This window comes from Schistocerca americana, chromosome 9 (assembly GCF_021461395.2).
Source record: "Schistocerca americana isolate TAMUIC-IGC-003095 chromosome 9, iqSchAmer2.1, whole genome shotgun sequence".
NCBI classification, from domain to species: domain Eukaryota; kingdom Metazoa; phylum Arthropoda; class Insecta; order Orthoptera; family Acrididae; genus Schistocerca; species Schistocerca americana.
The window spans coordinates 108,924,693-108,946,013 of NC_060127.1; the positions used below are offsets into that span (position 1 = coordinate 108,924,693).

The window sequence follows — 21,321 nt, forward strand, 5'->3', positions numbered from 1 at the left end:
GATATGATTGTTGGAAGGACAGACTCAGCATACAGGAAAGTCAAAACAACCTTTGGTGACATTAAAAGCAACAGTGGTAACATTAAGAGTGCAATGGGAATGCCGCTCTTAAATGAAGAGGAGAGAGCAGATAGGTGGAAAGAATACACTGAAAGCCTCTATGAGGGTGATGATTTGTCTGATGTGATAGAAGAAGAAACAGGAGTCGATTTAGAAGAGATAGGGGATTCAGTATTAGAATCGGAATTTAAAAGAGCTTTGGAGGACTTATGGTCAAATAAGGCAGAAGGGATAGATAACATTCCATCAGAATTTCTAAAATCATTGGGGGAAGTGGCAACAAAACGACTATTCACATTGGTGTGTAGAACATATGAGTCTGGCGACATACCATCTGACTTTCGGAAAAGCATCATCCATACAATTCCGAAGACAGCAAGAGCTGACAAGTGTGAGAATTATCGCACAATCAGCTTAACAGCTCATGCATCGAAGCTGCTTACAAGAATAATATACAGAAGAATGGAAAAGAAAATTGAGAATGCGCTAGGTGACGATCAGTTTGGCTTTAGGAAAAGTAAAGGGATGAGAGAGGCAATTCTGATGTTACGGCTAATAATGTAAGCAAGGCTAAAGAAAAATCAAGACACTTTCATAGGATTTGTCAACCTGGAAAAAGCGTTCGACAATATAAAATGGTGCAAGCTGTTCGAGATTCCGAAAAAAGTAGGGGTAAGCTATAGGGAGAGACGGGTCATATACAATATGTACAACAACCAAGAGGGAATAATAAGAGTGAATGATCAAGAACAAACTGCTCGTATTAAGAAGGGTGTAAGACAAGGCTGTAGCCTTTCACCCCTACTCTTCAATCTGTACATCGAGGAAGCAATGATGGAAATAAAAGAAAGGTTCAGGAGTGGAATTAAAATACAAGGTGTAAGGATATCAATGATACAATTCGCTGATGACATTGCTATCCTGAGTGAAAGTGAAGAAGAATTAAATGATCTGCTGAACAGAATGAACAGTCTAATGAGTACACAATATGGTTTGAGAGTAAATCGGAGAAAGACGAAGGTAATGAGAAGTAGTAGAAATGAGAACAGCGAGAAACTTAACATCAGGATTGATGGTCATGAAGTCAATGAAGTTAAGGAATTCTGCTACCTAGGCAGTAAAATAACCAATGATGGACGGAGCAAGGAGGACATCAAAAGCAGACTCACTATGGCAAAAAAGGTATTTCTGGCCAAGAGAAGTCTACTAATATCAAATACCGGTCTTAATTTGAGGAAGAAATTTCTGAGGATGTACGTGTGGAGTATAGCATTTTATGGTAGTGAAACATGGACTGTGGGAAAACTGGAACGGAAGAGAATTGAAGCGCTTGAGATGTGGTGCTATAGACGAATGTTGAAAATTAGGTGGACTGGTAAGGTAAGGAATGAGGAGGTTCTATGCAGAGTCGGAGAGAAAGGAATATGTGGAAAACACTGATAAGGAGAAGGGACAGGATGATAGGACATCTGCTAAGACATGAGGGAATGACTTCCATGGTACTAGAGGGAGCTGTAGAGGGCAAAAACTGTAGAGGAAGACAGAGATTGGAATACGTCAAGCAAATAATTGAGGACGTAGGTTGCAAGTGCTATTCTGAGATGAAGAGGTTAGCACAGGAAAGGAATTCGTGGCGGGCCGCATCAAACCAGTCAGTAGAATGCACCCACGTATTTAAAAGTGAGAGGCCCACTGTTTCTCCACAATAACATGAGTAGCCCGCAACGCTCATGCCACGTAGTCACACAAATCGAACTTAATGGTATAAGGTTTTCTGAATGCTTGTATTCCTGACTGGGAGCACTGTGTGGCGTGCCATTAAGTTTTGTTGTGGCACAATTACATAATGCACAAATCACTGAGTGATGGCATCTGAGGTGTTGCTTGCTCAGCATCCTTGCGGGAAGTGTCAGTTGTGAGGCAAAGGCTTCAAAGCCACACTCTCTTCAGAGAAAAACCCGCCTATGGCAAAGAGGTTGTGGGGGAGAGAATCTTTGCCACATTTGGATGCTTACTACATACAAACAGTTTGGCGCAAGTGCACAAATCGCCTGCTATAGTGTTTGAATGCTGGGGAGCATGTCACCACAAATGTCATTTTTCAGTGCTTCTACAAGAAAGGTGACAGGGGCTTGTAACATTTAAGACGGCACAGCCCCAGGGGACAGAGAGGGGAACACCTCCATGACATGGGTGGTATCATGGGAATCAAATACCTCCTGTGGACCAAAGGGCACAGCAGCATCTGATTCCAGGTGAGCAGCATGCAGCAGTTAACAGTGACTGTCTCCATGTTTATCTTGAGTGGCTGACATCTTGTGATTTGGGAGACGGGGGGGGGGGGGGGGGTGAATGTACTAACGTACGAAGTGAATAAAGCTGAGCACATGCCCCTTGATGCCTTCCTAAGGCGTTTGTGTGAGGAGATTTGTGTCTCGACGAGTGTGAGGGATAATTTGTGTATCCTTTTCAAACACGAAGTGTTACAATTGTGGACATAAGTAGAAGTAGTGCCACCAGCCTCACTGGAATAAGAGTTGTACGGATCATCAACAGCATCACGGTAACGGTAGCAGGGGATGAAGAGGTCAAAGCAAGTAGCTGTTAAACATAAGAGGAACCAGATGTTCACCAAAATGTGTCACTGTTAAAATTAGAGATGGAATGTGCATTAGTGAGTGCATTGATGGAAAAGAAGTATAGGTTTTTATTAGAAACAGGGGCACATGTGTCTGTAGCCAGTAGGGACCTAGTGGGTCAGAGGCACTGAAACCCACTATGTTATATATTGGGTAGGGTGGAGGATAATTATATAAGTCAGTGGAAATGGATTTTTGGTCAGAGGCAGTTGGGTTTCAGCCATTTGTTGATATGGTGCCTCATGTAAGCAGTTGGGTTTAAGCAGTGTGTGGAGGTAACGGCTCATGTAAGGGGGCGGAGGGGACTACAGCACGATCCTGGAGCTAGACTTTTTGGATCAACATGTCATAATTGACCTTTGGCAGTGTGTTGTGGAACTTAGTGGGACGACATTCCAGCTAGGGGCAGCCAGGGGAAGCCATCACCAATGACAATCTTTTGTGAAGTGCATCCATCACAGTGGGAAACCTGATTAAACCAGGTACAAATACTCTAAGGCTTGACTGGCCTGATTGTGTGGCAAGTAGCACTAGGAAGTCGCTTTGGGTGAGTGTGGAGCCATACTTACTAGTCAATATTTTATGCATAGTAGAACCACTGGATAGGAACAATGTATTAAATTCTATGAGTTGTTTGGTTAAATGGAGTGTTGTATGTGTATGGGAAAAGAGTGATGGGAAGGTACTACCTGTCAATATTGACAATTTTGGCACTGAAGTAGTCAAGGCCACAAAGTGGAGTGGATGCTGATAGCGAGATTAGACATTCTGGAGGAGGAGGATTGCTGCACAGATGCAAACCATAAACAGCCACAGGACGCCACTGCTCGCACTGCGTAAGAAGGGGAGCATCTAAAGGGAATGGAGAGAACCTGGATGGAGAAGCTATTGGTTGAGTTTGAAGATTTGGTTTTTCTTCTGGGTCTGTTTCCTGCAACACCTGTTATGCAACACAGAGTTCTGACAGGAAATGAAGCACCAGTGTACCACTAACCATATACAATACCTCAATATTTGCAACTGATTCTGGAGGAGTCTATAAACCAGACGTTAGCTGATGGGATAACAGAAGACAGTAATAGCCCATTGGGAACAGGAATTGTGCTTGTGCTGAAAAAGTCTATGAGTGATTCCAAGAGATACTTATTTTTCTGTGATTAGCAGTAAGACTGTGACAAAAGCACACCCCATATCCAGTATCACAGAGGACACTGATAATTTGGGGCCATTGTAAGGCACCACTCTGTAATTTGTTGATTTCTTCTTAATTATTACTTGCAATAGTTTGTCTGGTTGGAATACTAGGTGTCAGACATCCAGAAGTAGCCAGTCTTCGAAGGTGAACTTACTCCAAAGGCACACGTGCCAATAACTAAAGTTCTGATAATGTACCTGTGATGCATGCCCTATCTATTGTTCCACACTGTTCTATATTCCTACAATAATGAAGAGGTTGCAATGACAAAAGTAATTTACTTCACTTGAATTTCAAGTATCATGTCCCCACTTGATCTGATTGCACTCACACTTTAAATACAGTCACTCATTTAACATGAAATTAAATGAGTTCATCATTGCTGATTCCTTATAGGATAGTTGTCATTTAATTATACCGGGTCATCAAAAAGTCACTATAAATTTGAAAACTGAATAAATCACAAAAAAAAATGGTTCAAATGGCTCTGAGCACTATGGGACTCAACTGCTGAGGTCATTAGTCCCCTAGAACTTAGAACTAGTTAAACCTAACTAACCTAAGGACATCACAAACATCCATGCCCGAGGCAGGATTCGAACCTGCGACCGTAGCGGTCTTGCGGTTCCAGACTGCAGCGCCTTTAACCGCACGGCCACTTCGGCCGGCTAATAAATCACAGAACAAAGTAGATAGAGAGGTACAAATTGACACACATGCTTGGAATGACATGGGGTTTTATTAGAGCTAAAATAGCAATAATTAGCATAACAAAGTAAGACAAAGCAAAGATGATGTTCTTTACAGGAAATGCTCAATATGTCCACCATAATTCCTCAACAATAGCTGTAGTCGAAGAATAATGTTGTGGACAGCACTGTAAATCATGTCCGGAGTTATGGTGAGGCATTGGCGTCAGATTTTGTCTTTCAGCATCCCTAGAGGTGTCGGTTGATCACAATACACTTGTGACTTCAGGTAACCCCAAAGCCAATAATCGCACGGACTGAGGTCTGGGGACCTGGGCGGCCAAGCATGACGGAAGTGGCAGCTGAGCACATGATCATCACCAAACGACGCACGCAAGAGATCTTCATGCCTCTAGCAATATGGGGTGGAGCGCCATCCTGCATAACCATCATACATTCCAGCAGGTGTTTATCAGCCAGGCTGGGGATGATGCGATTCTGTAACATATCAGCGTACCTCTCGCCCGCAGCACTTAAAAAACCAGAATCACGCATTTCCTCAAAGAAAAAAGGCCCGATAATGGTAGATGTGATAAATCCAACCCATACCGTGACTTTCTCGTCTTGCAATGGAGTTTCCACGACAGTTCTAGGATTTTCGGTAGCCCAAATTCTACAGTTGTGGGTGTTGACAGACCCTTGGAGCGTGAAATGAGCTTCGTTGGTCTGCAACACGTTACTCAACCAATCGTCATCTTTTGAAATGACCACACCGCATATGCCCTCCACTTCAGTAAATCACCAGGTAACAGTTCATGATGCCGATGGATTTTGTACAGATAGCATCGGAGGGTACGCCTCAGTGCCAACCAAACAGTAGTGTATGGAATGCTGGTGCAACGTGCGAATGCATGACCGCAGACTTCCCCGTGCATAGACGAACCCACTACAGTCTCCATTTTTTCCTGAACTGTCTCAGCAGCATTATGCCTTGTGCTCGGTCAGCCACTATGGGGTCTATCGTCTAAGCAACCCATGGCTTCAAACTGCAAAATCATTCTCGCCACAGCTGCATTTGTCAACGGACCTTTACCCGTTCGAATTCCCTTCCTATGGCGATAGGATCATAATGCTGAACTAGCACATTCCCCATTCTGATAATACAGCTTCACTAAAAGCGTCTTTTCAGGTAACATCAACATGCTGTGACTGCTGGCACATCTGATACTCTCTCATTACAGCTCCTTTTATACACAAGTGTCATGCGCAGTCACTGACGTTTTGCTGTCCAGCGCCATCTGTAAACATTTTGTGAACATTTTTTTTTCCCCTAATAAAACCCCATGTCATTCCAAGCATGTGTGTCAATTTTTACCTCTCTATCTACATTATTCCGTGGTTTATTAAGTTTTCAAATTTATAGTGACTTTTTGATCACCCGGTATAACAGCCCACTCAATACAAAATTAATCCTAGGCTTCAAAATTATTTTTAACCATGATCACTTTTCTCACATACATACACATCCTACTCGTATGAAGGCTTTGACATGGCAGACTCACTAATCCATGCCAAACGATCTCTAGACACCAATCAGTCCCTTCTAGAACTATGGGGGACCTGCATCAGTGATGCCACTGTGCTGTAGCAAAGAAGCATAAGGGTAGATCCAATCCATCAACTATTGGATGGAGATCTGTACCCTTACACATTGCTGGTATTTCTCTACCATGGATTTAAAAGTGAATACTATCAGTTGCAAGTGGTTCCAGAGGGCCAACTGAAGACAGCTTTCTTATTACCCTGGGGCCATTACCAGTATCGGAGAACACTGTTCAGGTTGAAGAGTGTTCATGCCGTCTGGGCTGAAGAATGCTTATCATGTTTTAGCCTTTGATGGATGGAATATTGTAGGGGCTGAAGCCTCACCAGTATTGAATTTAAATGATGACATAACTGTGTTCTCCAGGAACAGGGAAGAACATAGAGAATGTTTGAGAGAAATATTTAAGAGGTTGTGGGCGGCATATCCGACCTTGAGTATGGAGACATGTAATTTTGCATTGGAGAAGTTACTTAGGATACGTGATTAGTGAATATTGGGTAAGAACAAATCTGGGCCGGGTATAGGGAGAGCAAGATTTTCCAGTGCTAAAGATGACAAAAAACCTATAATCATTCTTAGGTCTTTCAAACTTTGGGAGGAAGTTCACAAAGGGGTTCTCTGACACAGTGCGACCATTCACATAACTAGTGAAAAGGGGCATGAAATATGTGTGGTCAGAGGAGTATCAGGGTACATCTGAAGAGCTTAAAAGATGCTTTGACATTGAATACAGTGTTGGTGTTCCTGGATTTCCAGAGGGAGTGTACAGTCATCGGAGATGATTGACATGTATGTGTAAGGACTGTTTAACAAGACTCCAGTGGAGAATCATTTCATAGTAATGATGATCAGGCATTTCTCTCAGTGTGTCAAATGATACCAATGCAAAACCAGAAAGCAGTTACGTCACACAGGCAATGGTCAGTAGGTGGATACTGAATTTTTGAATACTGGAAACAATGATTACGGATTGGGGGATGAACTTCATGTCAGACTTAATGAATGATGTCATTTGTTACATGTGAAGAAATTAAGAAATAGTCCATTTCACCTTCAGTTGAATGGAAGGAAGAATTAGGTTCACTGGATGATTGGGAGAATGTCGAGTTGCTATGTGAACTTTGATAACAATGATTGGGACAAGTATCTTTCATTTGTAGTGCATGCATACAATTCAGAGATCCACACTAGTTCAGGGTTGTCACTGTATGAGGTAATGTATGGAAAAAATGCCATCACCATTTGATACATTGTTATAGGGACAGCAGTTTAATGTGTGATGCACGATGCAGCCATAATTACAGTAAGTGTTGAAAATGGTTTACATGTGCCTCAGTGTAAGCGTGTATGCACCATAGCATGTTCTGTCTCACACATTCACATCGGCCAGGCTGCATCCGAACAGTGTCAAAGGTAGCATGAATATGCTGCTCCAGTGTCTCCACATCTGGAACACATACACGATACTTCTGACACGGCCCCATAACCGGAAATCTAATGGATTACGATCCAGTGAAATAGCACGCCACCTCATCCCACCCATCAACCAGGGAAGACAAGATTGATATGTATCCGGATGTTAACAGTGATATGTGCTGGAGCACCATCACGTAACAGCCACATAACACTTAAAATCATCAATGGCACTTCTTCCAGCAGGGGAGGCCAAGTTACCTGCATGAAACAAGTCTGTTAGGTGACATGGAAGGAAGAATGGTCCCAAAATACGGTTGCCAATTATCCCAGCCAATTGCGGCTGCACCGATGCTTATGACTCCCTGTCACCATATCGTGGGGGCTCTGCATACTATGCCACAAATAACATAATGAAAGCTGAAGATACCACTCTGGGTAAAGGTGGCCTCATCTGTGAATAGGATGGAGAATACATATTCCAGAACTGTGATTGCCTGGTGAAGAAACCAGTGACAAAACTGCTACCAATGTAGAAAGTCTGTCACTAGTAAGCCCTGCACATGCTTTAAATGATAATGGTAGTAACAGTTGTCGTGGAAAATGTTCCATACAGTCATCTGGCTTACCCTGTGCTGGCAGGTCAACTGCCTGATACTGACACGGCAGTCACTTTCCCTCCAAGTCTGGTGTCCGAACATTTCGGGTATGTCCTTCATGATTTCCTGCTTCCTGAAATGATCCTGTCTCAGACAAATGATGAAACACTGTTGCAAACATTAAATGCCATGGTTATTGTTGGCAGGAATAGGTCTCCTGATACAACCTTGCTGCCTGCCACCCATTGCCATTTGCCTTTCCCCAAGTAAAAACCGTGTCAGCAAGCTCTCATTTCGAATATAGAACCATTGTGCACAATGCTGTATCACATCCACTACAAGGTGAGTCAGCAAGAGAAGTGAATCGGACACAACATTACCAACTGCAATGGCAGGCGAGGGTGCTAGGGCATGAGAAAGAGTATGACTCTCTGGGAGGAAACCATGCATACTGTAGCTGTGGTTACATGATGCAGCACATATTAGCTTGTATGACTGAATAAATTGTCTCTAGCATGGAAACCATGCACTTTCAGACATAAGTTTATTACATATCTTTGGTCCGTATCCTCTCATCGATCACGCTGTAGGGTTTGCACATGGTGGAAACAATTATTCTGTATAGCAATAATTTAATGAACTAATATAAAAATATATGTTACAGTTGCTCAAAGGAAGAGTAATGATTTTACTTTCATAAATATCACATTCATGAAACAAAAAGAAATTTAGTGCAGTATTAGTGCAAAAAAGCATGAATAAATTTTAATACTTTGTAAATATAATACCGATAAAATTTGTTCAAAAAGAGAATGTAATGTATTTTGAAAATATAGCTTTGAAAACAAGGGAGATATGATTTTCCAACCTGCTTATGGGGTCATGTTGATGCCAGTGGTACTAGGCAAGGTACAGCAACAGCTGATGCAAGAAAGCCTAACAATGCATACAAAAGTAAGTGGGAAATAATATTTTAACTGTAGCAGGTGTTTCGTATAACAGCTGCCCAACATAAAATTCATCATTCTGTTTTCATAAATCACAGTCAGAAACAAACAAACAGTTTATGCTGGGGTCATATTGTTTTGGTTGGCAGGAGAGCCAACACCGTGTTACTAGAGGAGGCCAAAAGGCACGCGTTTTAGCTCACGCAGGCTGGCGTGAGGTCTGGAACAGGACAAGGAAATTAGAATTTAGAAAAATGGAGGTTGCTGGTGGAATACATAACTTTAATCCATTAATGAAGAACGTCGGTCTTGCCGGTGCATGATTCACAATATCAATGATAACTAATAATGGCGCCTTGCTAGGTCATAGCAAATGACGTAGCTGAAGGCTATGTTAAACTATCGTCTCGGCAAATGAGAGCGTATTTTGTCAGCGAACCATCGCTAGCAAAGTCGGTTGTACAACTGGGTCGAGTGCTAGGAAGTCTCTCTAGACCTGCCGTGTGGCAGCGCTCGGTCTGCAATCACTGATAGTAGCTATACGCGGGTCTGACGTATACTAACGGACCGCGGCCGATTTAAAGTGTGGTGTCTGGCAGTGACACCACACATATTGACCCCTGTGGTCCTCATTGTCAGTGCAAAAACCAAGAATAAATTTTTAAATTTGTAAATATAAAAATGAATGGAATATCTTTGGATGCAACTGACTCATGGGAGAATTCCTTATATTTTGAAAATAAAAGTTTTGAAAACAAGGGATATATGTATTTCCAATGTGTTTATGGGGTCACATTCACCCCATTGGTACTAGAAGTGCTGGACACATCATACATGGTCTACATTTCACAAAAAAATTGAACATGGTCTATGTTTGACACACACATGTCAAACAAAACTGCACATTGCCTAGTATTTGACAAAACTAGTGCTGTTTGACAGATTGTTTGGTAGTTTACAGAGGCTTTGTGCTTTCCCATGAAGCAGCTAACACATCTGAGGCAGACTGTCATACTGGGCCTGACAACTCGAGTGCCGTACTCACTGCTTTGAGAGGTGCCTTGCGAGTGCGGTGGCATTGGCGAGGTCCTGGAACACGCCCTTGACCTGCTGCCTGTCACTGTCGCTCGCCTCATTGGTGAGGTAGTGGTGGTACTCCGGCGTAAACAGCGGCACGTTCAGCCACTCCGACACCTGCTTCTCGTGCTCCAACAACTTCTGTGCCAACCTGGCACCCTTCTGCAGCCCTGTGTGCACCTCCTCCTCCAGCTCGGCATCACTCACGTCCAAGTCGTCTGCAACACGACACGTCAGAGCGTACCACATATGGCCCCACTGTTTCCTTTTGCAGAGTTCACAGACAAATATGCAGGGTTTTGTAATCAGTGTCAAGCTCACTAAAAACCTTCCCAGATCAGCTTAAAAATTAATTAAAAAGCTAAAATACTAAAATCATCGATGTTCGATGTTGCTGCAGCAACTTTCCTTGAGGCACAGACTTATTAGCTGGGGAGTGAGGGCCACAGTGTACTGGGTTTCTAAAGGGATCTTAAGACTACATTTGTGACCTGGTGCAAATACACTGCCTGACAAAAGAGTGAATCATCCAGAAGACACTGTCGGTTGTCAATGTAACTTTGTACACATACTTTGTAACTGATTAGAGTTTCTGTTGCCTGTGGCAATTAAAAAGGGCACAAGAGAGCATTAGTGTAATTCATGTTTAGTACTGCCAGGCCTGGTAGAATATATAAGGGGCATGAACAGCGTTGGATGTTGAGTGATCACTGTGAGGGAAAAGGAGATGCCACATACCCAAATGAGACAACACTGTCAGCACCTGACAGAGTTCAAAGAGGGCCTCATTGTGGGTCTCCATTTGGTCAGCTGGGCGAATTGTGCAACATGCAGATTTGTGGGATGTCCTGATGAGACACTGGCCCGGTAAAGGATGGCAGGAATATTTGTGCTCAAGGTTCCAGTCGACCATGTCCGAACACTGCAAGGAAGGGTCACTGAATTGTGCACCGAGCACATCTCAAATCCTGTGCCTGCCATCGAAAACAAGGGTAAGACATCCCTGCAACATTCTGTGTCATCCAACACCACTGGTGAGAGTTAGCTACAGATGACCAAAGGAATGCCTACCAATGTGTAAACTCCACTATACAGATGACTATGTCTAGAGTATTGCTGTGGCCAAGAAACATGAACTTCTAATGAACGGTGTTGCAAGGTATTCAGTGAAGAACTGTGTTTCTTCTTTACTTCAGACGATCAGTTTTGTCGAGTATCGTGGCAAACTGAGGAAAGGTCCCATTTTTCAAATGTTTTGGAGAGGAACAGCGGTATTACTCTCGGAGTCATAATGTGGGAAGGCACGGGATGTGCCTTCAGATCATAGATGGTAGTGACAGAGTATGTGACTGTACAATGTTACGTGATGGACATCCTTCATCCTAATGGGTACCTCTCACGTGACAGTATCCTGTTGCTATTTTCAACAGGATAATGACTGTCCACTTGAGGCATGTGTCTCTGTGTGCTGCTAAGGTTCTCTCATGGCCCATAAGCACCCCAGATTTGACCTTGATAGAATATACATGGGAACACATCCTTCCCAGTGCCAATATCCAGAATATCAAGTATCGATTATGTCAGTTGCAAGTCTGCTTGCTTCAAGAGAGGATACAACAACTTTATGTCACCATTCTCAACAGAATGAGTGCATGCATCCAGGCCATAGGGGGTGCAATGTCATGTTAATAAGTAGAAGAGTTCCTAGATAACAGAATGCAGCATATCATTCTCAATGGAGAGAAGTCTTCCGAAGTAAGAGTGATTTCAGGTGTGCCGCAGGGGAGTGTCGTAGGACTGTTGCTATTCACAATATACATAAATGACCTTGTGGACAACATCGGAAGTTCACTGAGGCTTTTTGCGGATGATACTGTAGTATATCGAGAGGTTGTAACAATGGAAAATCGTACTGAAATGCAGGAGGATCTGCAACGAATTGATGCATGGTGCAGGGAAATGCAATTGAGTCTCAATGTGGACAAGTGTGATGTGCTGCGAATACACAGAAAGAAAGATCCTTTATCATTTAGCTACAGTATAGCAGGTCAGCAACTGGAAGCAGTTAATTCCATAAATTATCTGGGAGTAGGCATTAGGAGTGATTTAAATTGGAATGATCATATAAAGTTGATCGTCGGTAAAGCAGATGCCAGACAGATTCATTGAAAGAATCCTAAGGAAATGCAATCTGAAAACAAAGGAAGTAGGTTACAGTACACTTGTTCACCCACTGCTTGAATACTGCTCAGCAGTGTGGGATCCGTACCAGATAGGGTTGATAGAAAAGATAGAGAAGTCCCAACAGAGAGCAGCGCGCTTCGTTACAGGATCATTTAGTAATCGCGAAAGCATTATGGAGATGATAGATAAACTCCAGTGGAAGACTTTGCAGAAGAGATGCTCAGTAACTTGGTATGGGCTTTTGTTGAAGTTTTGAGAACATACCTTCACCAAGGAGCCAAGCAGTATATTGCTCCCTCCTACGTATATCTTGCAAAGAGACCATGAGGATAAAATCAGAGAGATTAGAGCCCACATAGAGGCATACCGACAATCCTTCTTTCCACAGACAATACGAGACTGGAATAGAAGGGAGAACCGATAGAGGTGCTCAAAGTACCCTCTGCCACATGCCATCAGGTGGCTTGCAGAGTATGGCTGTAGATGTAGATGTGGACTCATAGTGCAAGCTCTTTGACAATTTGACTATTTTCTAATCACTGAGATAACGTCACATATCCTCTCAGCCAGCTAAGTTTCAAATGTTTCCTGCTTCCCTTCTGCATGGTTCACTTTGCTTTTGTCATGTAGTGTATTTCAGTTGGCACAGTAAGTATACTGAAAAAACAGATGCGGTGGCAATGGGATCCCTGGTCACAATTCTAGTAGCGGTGGACATCTTCATGTAAGCACTTGAATGAAATGCCTCAAGCTCCACGTTGTCCTCACCACTATGTTGGCTGTGATACGTGGATGATAACTTCATCATTTGGCCACATGGGAAAGCAAAGCTGCATTAAACTCCATCAGAATATTAACAGCTTACGATAGAACAGGATTATAATGGTTCAATTCCACTCCTAGATGTGGACGGCTATAGAAATCCCAATGGAAAACTCAGACATAAAGTCTACCGAAAACTTATCCACACCAACCAACACCTGTAAGCCAAATCCCACCATCAGCTGATTCGGAAGCCTTCCAGTTTTTATTAGATCAACTGAACAACTGTTTTGCTCATCCCTCCATTTAATGCTCATAACGGAGAAAACTCTCTCTGTGAAAGCATTTTAAGTAAATACACTCAACACAAATGTCACTAAAACACGGCACAATTTTGATGCACCAACCATTTCTATGATGTATTTCCATCTCTGTGATATTGCTTTCAGCCGGCCGGTGTGGCCGTGCGGTTAAAGGCGCTTCAGTCTGGAACCGCAAGACCGCTACGGTCGCAGGTTCGAATCCTGCCTCGGGCATGGATGTTTGTGATGTCCTTAGGTTAGTTAGGTTTAACTAGTTCTAAGTTCTAGGGGACTAATGACCTCAGCAGTTGAGTCCCATAGTGCTCAGAGCCATTTGAACCATTTTTGATATTGCTTTCAAATGCTTATTCCCTTCTCTCCAAAACAACTCAGAAACCATAGTGACCTCAAAATACGTATTATCTGCACTAAGAAAACCAACAATACAAAGTTATTCGGCTAATTTCAAAATATTTTGAAATTAAGGTTTTTTTTCAGGTGACACACAGTCCATTAACGACAAAAATAATCAATCCATTTATTTCAACATTTCAGACAAACTTATATTCTTCCAGTTGTGTTTGTTTTTCACCTGGGGTCAGGTCCTCCAATTTATCTAGCAACTGTTGCACCTTATAACCAAAAACCAGATCATTTATCCTATGTTCCAACTCCATTTTTATTTTCTCCATCACACGGTATACTCTACAAATTGACAGTTCATTTTTTTTCTAAGTTGAGTACACCCTTCAAGAAAATGTTAGTTAAATGCATGGAAAGTTGTAGATATAATTCCACTAAAATAAGTTGTTTTCCTGAACCAGACACACCTATGAAGTTGTTTTTAGTGAAGCCACAGTAGAAAAGTATGATATAATTGCAGGACGATTTTCCAACAATCTTTCTATGGCAGGCTTTAAGCTTAACCACCTTGTAGGCACTTGCCTCAACAAAGTGTTGTATTCTATATCAACAAATTGATAGAGATCTTTCAACAGAGATTCCCCTTTTAGCTGAATTTGAGAAATAGTTAAAAGTCTTAATTATTAACATTTCATTATCTATTGACACATAGCATTCATGACACATTTACAGCAACTATGGACTATATGCGCACAGCAATTTGAGTTTGCTATACCACGATTTTCCCTTTTTTAAGTGAACGTAAACAGTATTTTTTCCCAGTAGTTTGTATTGTCTGCAGTAAAACTTGAAACATGGGGCAAACTCAAATTGTGTTTTGGAATCCTTTTCAAGATCTGCTCAAACATTGCAAATGCAGATTCACCAGAACCCTCATAGAGATCTAGATTTTTATTTATTTATTTATTACATATTCCATGGATCTGTAGTGTGATGAATCACAAGGATGTGGAACGAGTCATGATTACATAACACAGAAATAATACATGTATATAAAATGACAAAAATGCGCCATAAAATGATGAGTAAGCTTGATAGTTAAAATCAAATCAAAGGTATAGCTCAAGTAACATGAAACAATTACTGAAAAAGAAAATATAGCACATTCTCCAACTTAAACAGTTAAGATGAGGTATAGCAAATCACATTAAAACAAAGTTTTAGCAATATAAATACCAATGGCAATTTAAAAAAAAAAAAAAAAAAAAAAAAACAATCATTGCTTTATCTGCAGGTACTCATCAAGAGAGTAGAAGGAATTTCCCATTAGGTATCCTCTTAATATACATTTAAAAGTAGGTAAGACATTAGCATGAAATTTAATAACTGAACGAAGAAAGGTGAAAATTTTTGTGGCAGAATAATGAACACCTTTTTTGCACATGAGTTAAATGTTTCAGATCCCTAGTACTATGATCATGACATTCAGTATTAGTTTTGAAAAGAGACAAGTTATCAGAAACAAAAATGATCAAGAAAAGTATGTATCGAGAGGAGACTGTTAATATTAGTAACTTATGGGATTTCTGCAAGAATATCTAGGATGAACACTGCTCATGATTCTCACAGCTCTCTTCTGTGCAGTAAATATGTTTTTGGCTAAAGGCCAGTTACCCCAAAATATTATTCCATATGACATGATAGAATGAAAACAGCCAAAGCAGGTAGCTTTGACAGCATCCACGTCACCAATGAGATTGACTACACGCAGAGCATAAGTTGCCACACTGAGCCTTCTATGTAGGTCTACGATATGTACAGACCAGTTCAAGTTGCCAACAATCAGAATGCCCGAGAACTTAGATGATTCACAACGTAGTATATTTAGTTTAGCACAGTTTAAGTAGCATAATTAATTTTCTTGCCCGAGGTGTGTGATATTGTGTAAACTGAGTTTTTTTTTTCAATATTTAGAGTTAGTCCACGGCACTTACACCAGTGTAGGATGTCAACAAGTACAGCATTATATTTATTTTCTAGGTCATTGTTAGTTCGACTTTCAGGCAGAACAGTGGTATCATCAGCAAAAAGAGCAAATTTACACTCCGTGTCTGTACATAGTGGGAGATCATTGATGAAGATAAGGAAAAACAAAGGTCCCAAAACGAATATCCTTGAGGCACTCCACACTTTAATGTGTCCCAATCAGATGAGATGGGACTATAATTGGCACCATTAATTATCACCTTCTGTTTTCTGTTTGTAGGTATGATTCAATCCACCTACCAATGCTACTTCTCAAGCCATAAGAATTAGCCTTCTGTAAGAGAAGTCACAGAAAATTCCAATAGGCGACATTGTATAGTTTATTGACTCCAAAATTTCATTTGTGAGAGTAAAAATAGCCCGCTCAGTTGATCTACCTTTTTGGAAACCAAACTGGTCTCTGTTGAGTATGGTGTGGATGTTCAGATGTTCTACAATTCTTTTAGACATTAGCTTCTGCAATACTTCTGCAGTTCCAAGATGGCGCCGGGTAGAAGTGTACAAATTGCCGATCCTCCAGTTCCAACGAATTTTGACCGTAATAAGTGCAAAATATGTTAAAAAAGAGTTATATGAGGTATTCTGTGTATTAACTGTAATTACTTGAACCACGAAAAATGCGTCAAAGTTAACCTGAAATACTTTAACAGTGAGGATCAGTGGACATGCCGCCAATGCATTATACTTGCTACGGAATCCAAAGCAAACAATACTCTAAAAACGCAGGATCGCATACTTACGTCGTTGAAACAAGAAATAATGGCCCTCAGCCTCAAGCATGAAAGCCTATTGATGAAGTATCAAGAACTATTTGTGAAGTGTAATGAACTTGAACTGGCAGTAACCAATAAACACACGAACAATTAACTCGCTATCCGCAACCAGAACGTAAATATAGGTAACAAAAACTGGAGTTTGACGGAACAGCGTACTACGAGAAATAGTCAAGCCGTAAATCATGCTCAGAATACGATGCTGGATCCGAACAGAAATCGTGTGTTGTCTAGCGCGACGTGTGATCGTAGCCCTGTACAATCTGCATGTAAACAAACTGCACGGTAAACAAAGCTAATATGATGGTAGGCCTACGTGAAATGGATCCAGAAAGTGATTATAGAATTGTAACTTCTGATAACCACCTGGTGCAAGATGCTAGCAAGGTCAATATACAGTCTAACGTTGCACAAGATCTTATGCAAAAATTAACCCAAAGTGAACAATCTGCCACACAGTGTATGAGTAATCCGCTAGTGGACATAATTCCTCAAGCACCAATATATGCGCAGGACAAAACCGAAAGAAATTCCAGAACGTTACATAGCAAGAAAATCATGGATAAAATGAAAGTACTAATATTAAGTGACAGTCATGGAAGAGGCAGTGCTCAAATACTGCAAGACAAACTAGGATCCTCATACCAGGTAAAAAGCATAGTAAAACCTGGCGCTTCACTAAAAGAGGTGATAAAAAACGGAGAAAATTTGACAAGAAGCTTCAGTATTCGTCATACTTTGATTGTAATTGCGGGCGGGGAGGGGGGGGGGGGGGAGGGGGTTCTAACAACACAGACAAACTTCGTGATCTAATGATGAAACATGTGGTAGAACCATTGGAACCAATACTCGCTCTAAGTCACAAAATGAATATCATTACACATCCTATACCCAGGACATATGAAGTTCATAATTTAAATAGTAAAATTAATACTGCAAACCTCCACCTGATACAAGCACTGAATTTAGCAAAACGTGCATACAAAAAAAGAATTGTTGTGAACTTTGAAATAGAGAGACTAGCCAGAAACCACTTCACAACACATGGTTTCCATCTAAACAAATGTGACAAGGAAATTATCTGCAATAGGCTGGCCTTCCTGACAACTAAGGGAGACAATAAGAAACCAAAAGTCAGAAACCATAAACAGCCGCTTATAACCAATTGGATCAAGACAAACAAGATTGGAAATAAAAAGAGTAATAGTGGCCATACTGTGCAAACTACACTAGACAAATGGGTCATGAAGTCACAGGACGAAACACAAACCCCCTGACCCCTCAAAAAGGTCAGGAACCTGAAAGGATCAATAATGTGGTGGTGAACATTATTGAGACAGCCTTCCAAAATGACAATGTGATGCCTCAGCAGTGTGATGTGCATGTGGATAGTTTTCAGGACCAGCTGGTAGATCAGCTGCCAGGGACAACTAACAGAACCAGCACAACTGCTCTGAAGTCAACATATCTGGAATACAGCACAATTTAAACTAAAGGTCAGTGACACAGTAAATATGACTTTGAGCCCCCTAAGGAAACCCCACTCAGACCTGAAAATCTATTATCACAATGTCCAATCCTTAAGCAACAAAACTGATGACTTAAGCATTTTGCTGACCAGTGAACTCAGTGATATCTCAGTACTATGCCTAGCAGAGCACTGGCTCTGCACTGGCTTAGTTAAGTTAATCTCACTACCAAATTTCAAATTGAGTGAACACTACTCCAGATCAAATGATGGATATTTTGGGGTTGCCATCTTCATGAAACAACATGTAGAATTTAGTCAACTGCCTACCGTAAAGGAAATAGGAACAGACAAGACCTTTGAACGTGCAGCCATAAAGCTTACAGATCTAAATGTAATTGTAGCTACAATTCACCATCCCCCCCCCCCCCCCCCCCTCCAGTAGTATTAATGATTTTCTGTTACAAATGGACTTGTTTCTATCCAAAATAAGTCACTGGAAACAGGATGTAAGTATATGTGGTGACTAATATAGACTTTCTCACCCACAACAGAAACAGGGAGACATTGATTAACATTGCAAAAACTCATAATCTGGATGGCCTTGTAAATGAGCCCACTAGAATAACACCCACATCCAAGACAGCTCTAGATCAAATTTTTGCAAATAGAAATAAACTTAATCCAACACTAGAAGGATACAATGCAGGATTCAGTGACCACCAAGGTGTCATTCTAAAGGTCAATGTTAGCAAAGATACCTCAAACCCAGTCCCACCTAAAACTTTACAAAGGTTTTTCACTCAAGATAACTTGAACAAGCTAAATTCCCTCCTTAGTAAAGAAAAGTGGACAGAGGAGTACCCAGCCAATGATGTCAACATGAAATTCAACATATTTCTTGACGCAATGATCCACCACTTTGAAGAGACTTTTCCACAAAAACCAGTAAGAATAAATAATAATAAGAGAAACAAGACTCAGATTACACCAGCTATAAAAATCTTTTGCAAACATAAAAGAATACTCAACATGTTATGTGTTGGAATTGTGTGAACAATATATTTCGCGTGTCACAGCGCAAAGTGCAATGTGTAAAACAGACCTCTTTGGCATTGTCTAACACTCTTTGTGTGCGCTAATTATTCTGTTGTTTTCGCTGTAAATTTTTTGTTGTTCTTGAATGTGCAAATATAGTTATTAGTAAAATGTCCTTTTTTATCCTTAATACTTATTCAGCTGCGCAAATCCCAATAGGTTATGGGCCCAGGCTGCATTTGGAATAAGTATATCAATAAAATAGTAGGGAGAAAGTATTGGAAAAGTTCCAATTTACGTGAAGTGTGAGTTATCCTTACAAGACGATCGCAATTTTTTTCCGCATTATTTTTCGGTGTTCTTTACGGCAATAAAAAGCAAGTTACCGTTAAGAATGAGTGCGGCACAAATTCCACAGATTGAAAGACTTATAGGTCGCGAAAACTATGCAACCTGGAAGTTCGCAGTAGAAGCGTATTTACGTTTAGACGACCTATGGGACGTGGTAGATGGGACAATGAAATCCACAGATCAGAATTATTCAAGTAAGGATAGGAAAGCAAAATCAAAATTGATATTACTGATTGATTCGGTGAATTATGTTCACGTTGAAAAAGCTGCTACAGCGAAAGAAGTCTGGGACAATTTACGAAGTGCATTCGAGGATGGTGGTCTTACGAGAAAAGTAGGATTATTAGGCGAGTTAATTACCACTCGTCTGGACAAATGTAAGAGTGTAGACGAATACGTTAACAAAATAATAACCACGTCGAACCGACTGAGAAACATCAGATTCGAGATCGCTGACGAATGGATAGGAACATTGCTGTTGGCAGGACTGCCCGAAAGGTATGCACCTATGATTATGGGACTTGAAAGCTCGGGTATACCAATCATAGGCGACAGTGTTAAGGTGAAAATCCTGCAGGACGAAAAGAGTGCTCCAAGCTGTTGTACATTGGAGAAGGAAGGTGCGTCTGCTCTCTACTCAAAAAACAAAAAGAAGAAATCGGTGAGGTGCTATAAATGTCAGAAGATGGGACATATTGCGTCTCAGTGCAAAGAAAAAGTAAGCCCAAGATCAGACACTCAGCAAAAGAGGTATGTTACTGATAGCCCAGATAGAAGGACCAATAACAAAGGTAAGGCACTCTCATGTTTTTATTCTTTTGGTGGGATGAGTAATCGTGATATGGAATGGATTTTAGGCTCAGGTGCGTCTGTGCATATTGTTAAAGATAAATCACTTCTTTATGACATCAAAGGTAAGACTCATATGGGAATATCTACTGTTGATGGCAACAAGCTCCAGTGTCACCTGGCTGGGAAACTAGACCTACATGTAAGTGTAAATGGTGTCTCAGATATGGTTACAGCACACAATGTTCATTATGTGAAAAATGTGGCAACTAACTTGCTGTCTGTAGGGGAAATTGTCAAGAAAGGAAATACAGTCACTTTCGACATGCAGGGTGCAAGAGTAATCAGTGAAAGTGGTGAAGTTATAGCTACAGCAAGTAACGAAAGGGGTATTTTTAAGTTGGTTACCATTGACAGTAAACATGAAAATGTTAGTGATTCAATATATTCAGCAGAAGGTTTTTTATGGCACCGGAGGCTTGGACATCTAAATAGAAAGAGTATGTCTATAATAAAGGATATGGTAAAGGGAATACAGAATTTTAGTGTGTCCAAGGATCCTTGTGAGACATGTATAAAGGGAAAACAAGCAAGGTTACCCTTCAAGACTAGTAAGAGTAAATCCACAGAAGTCTCAGAGTTAATCCACACAGATGTATGTGGCCCGATGGAGTGTGAATCCATAGGTGGGAGTAATTATTTTCTTACGTTTATTGATGATTGCTCACGATATACTGATGTTTATTTTCTTAGTTCTAAAGACCAAGTGAGAAATATCTTTGAGGAATATTGCAATATGGTTGAAAGGTGGACGGGAAAGAAGATCAAGATCATCAGGTCTGATAATGGGAGAGAGTATATTAACCAGAAATTGAAGAAACTTCTGGCAGAAAAGGGAATCAGAAATCAAACTACCATAAGGTACAGCCCATCTCAAAATAGGGTTGCTGAGAGGGCTAATAGGACCATTGTTGAGAAAGCAAGGAGCATGATGACTGACTCTGAATTATCCAAAGATTT

General features: G+C 41.0%; 1 protein-coding gene across 1 annotated transcript in view; it reads right to left on the reverse strand.

The window, feature by feature from the left end:
• LOC124551013 (peroxidase-like) overlaps positions 1–21,321 on the reverse strand; it is a 199,080-nt gene that overhangs the window by 111,825 nt on the left and 65,934 nt on the right. Inside the window, exon 3 of the mRNA XM_047125858.1 lies at positions 10,194–10,443. Within this exon, the coding sequence (XP_046981814.1) occupies positions 10,194–10,443 (250 nt within the window). The remainder of the gene's footprint in view (positions 1–10,193; positions 10,444–21,321) is intronic.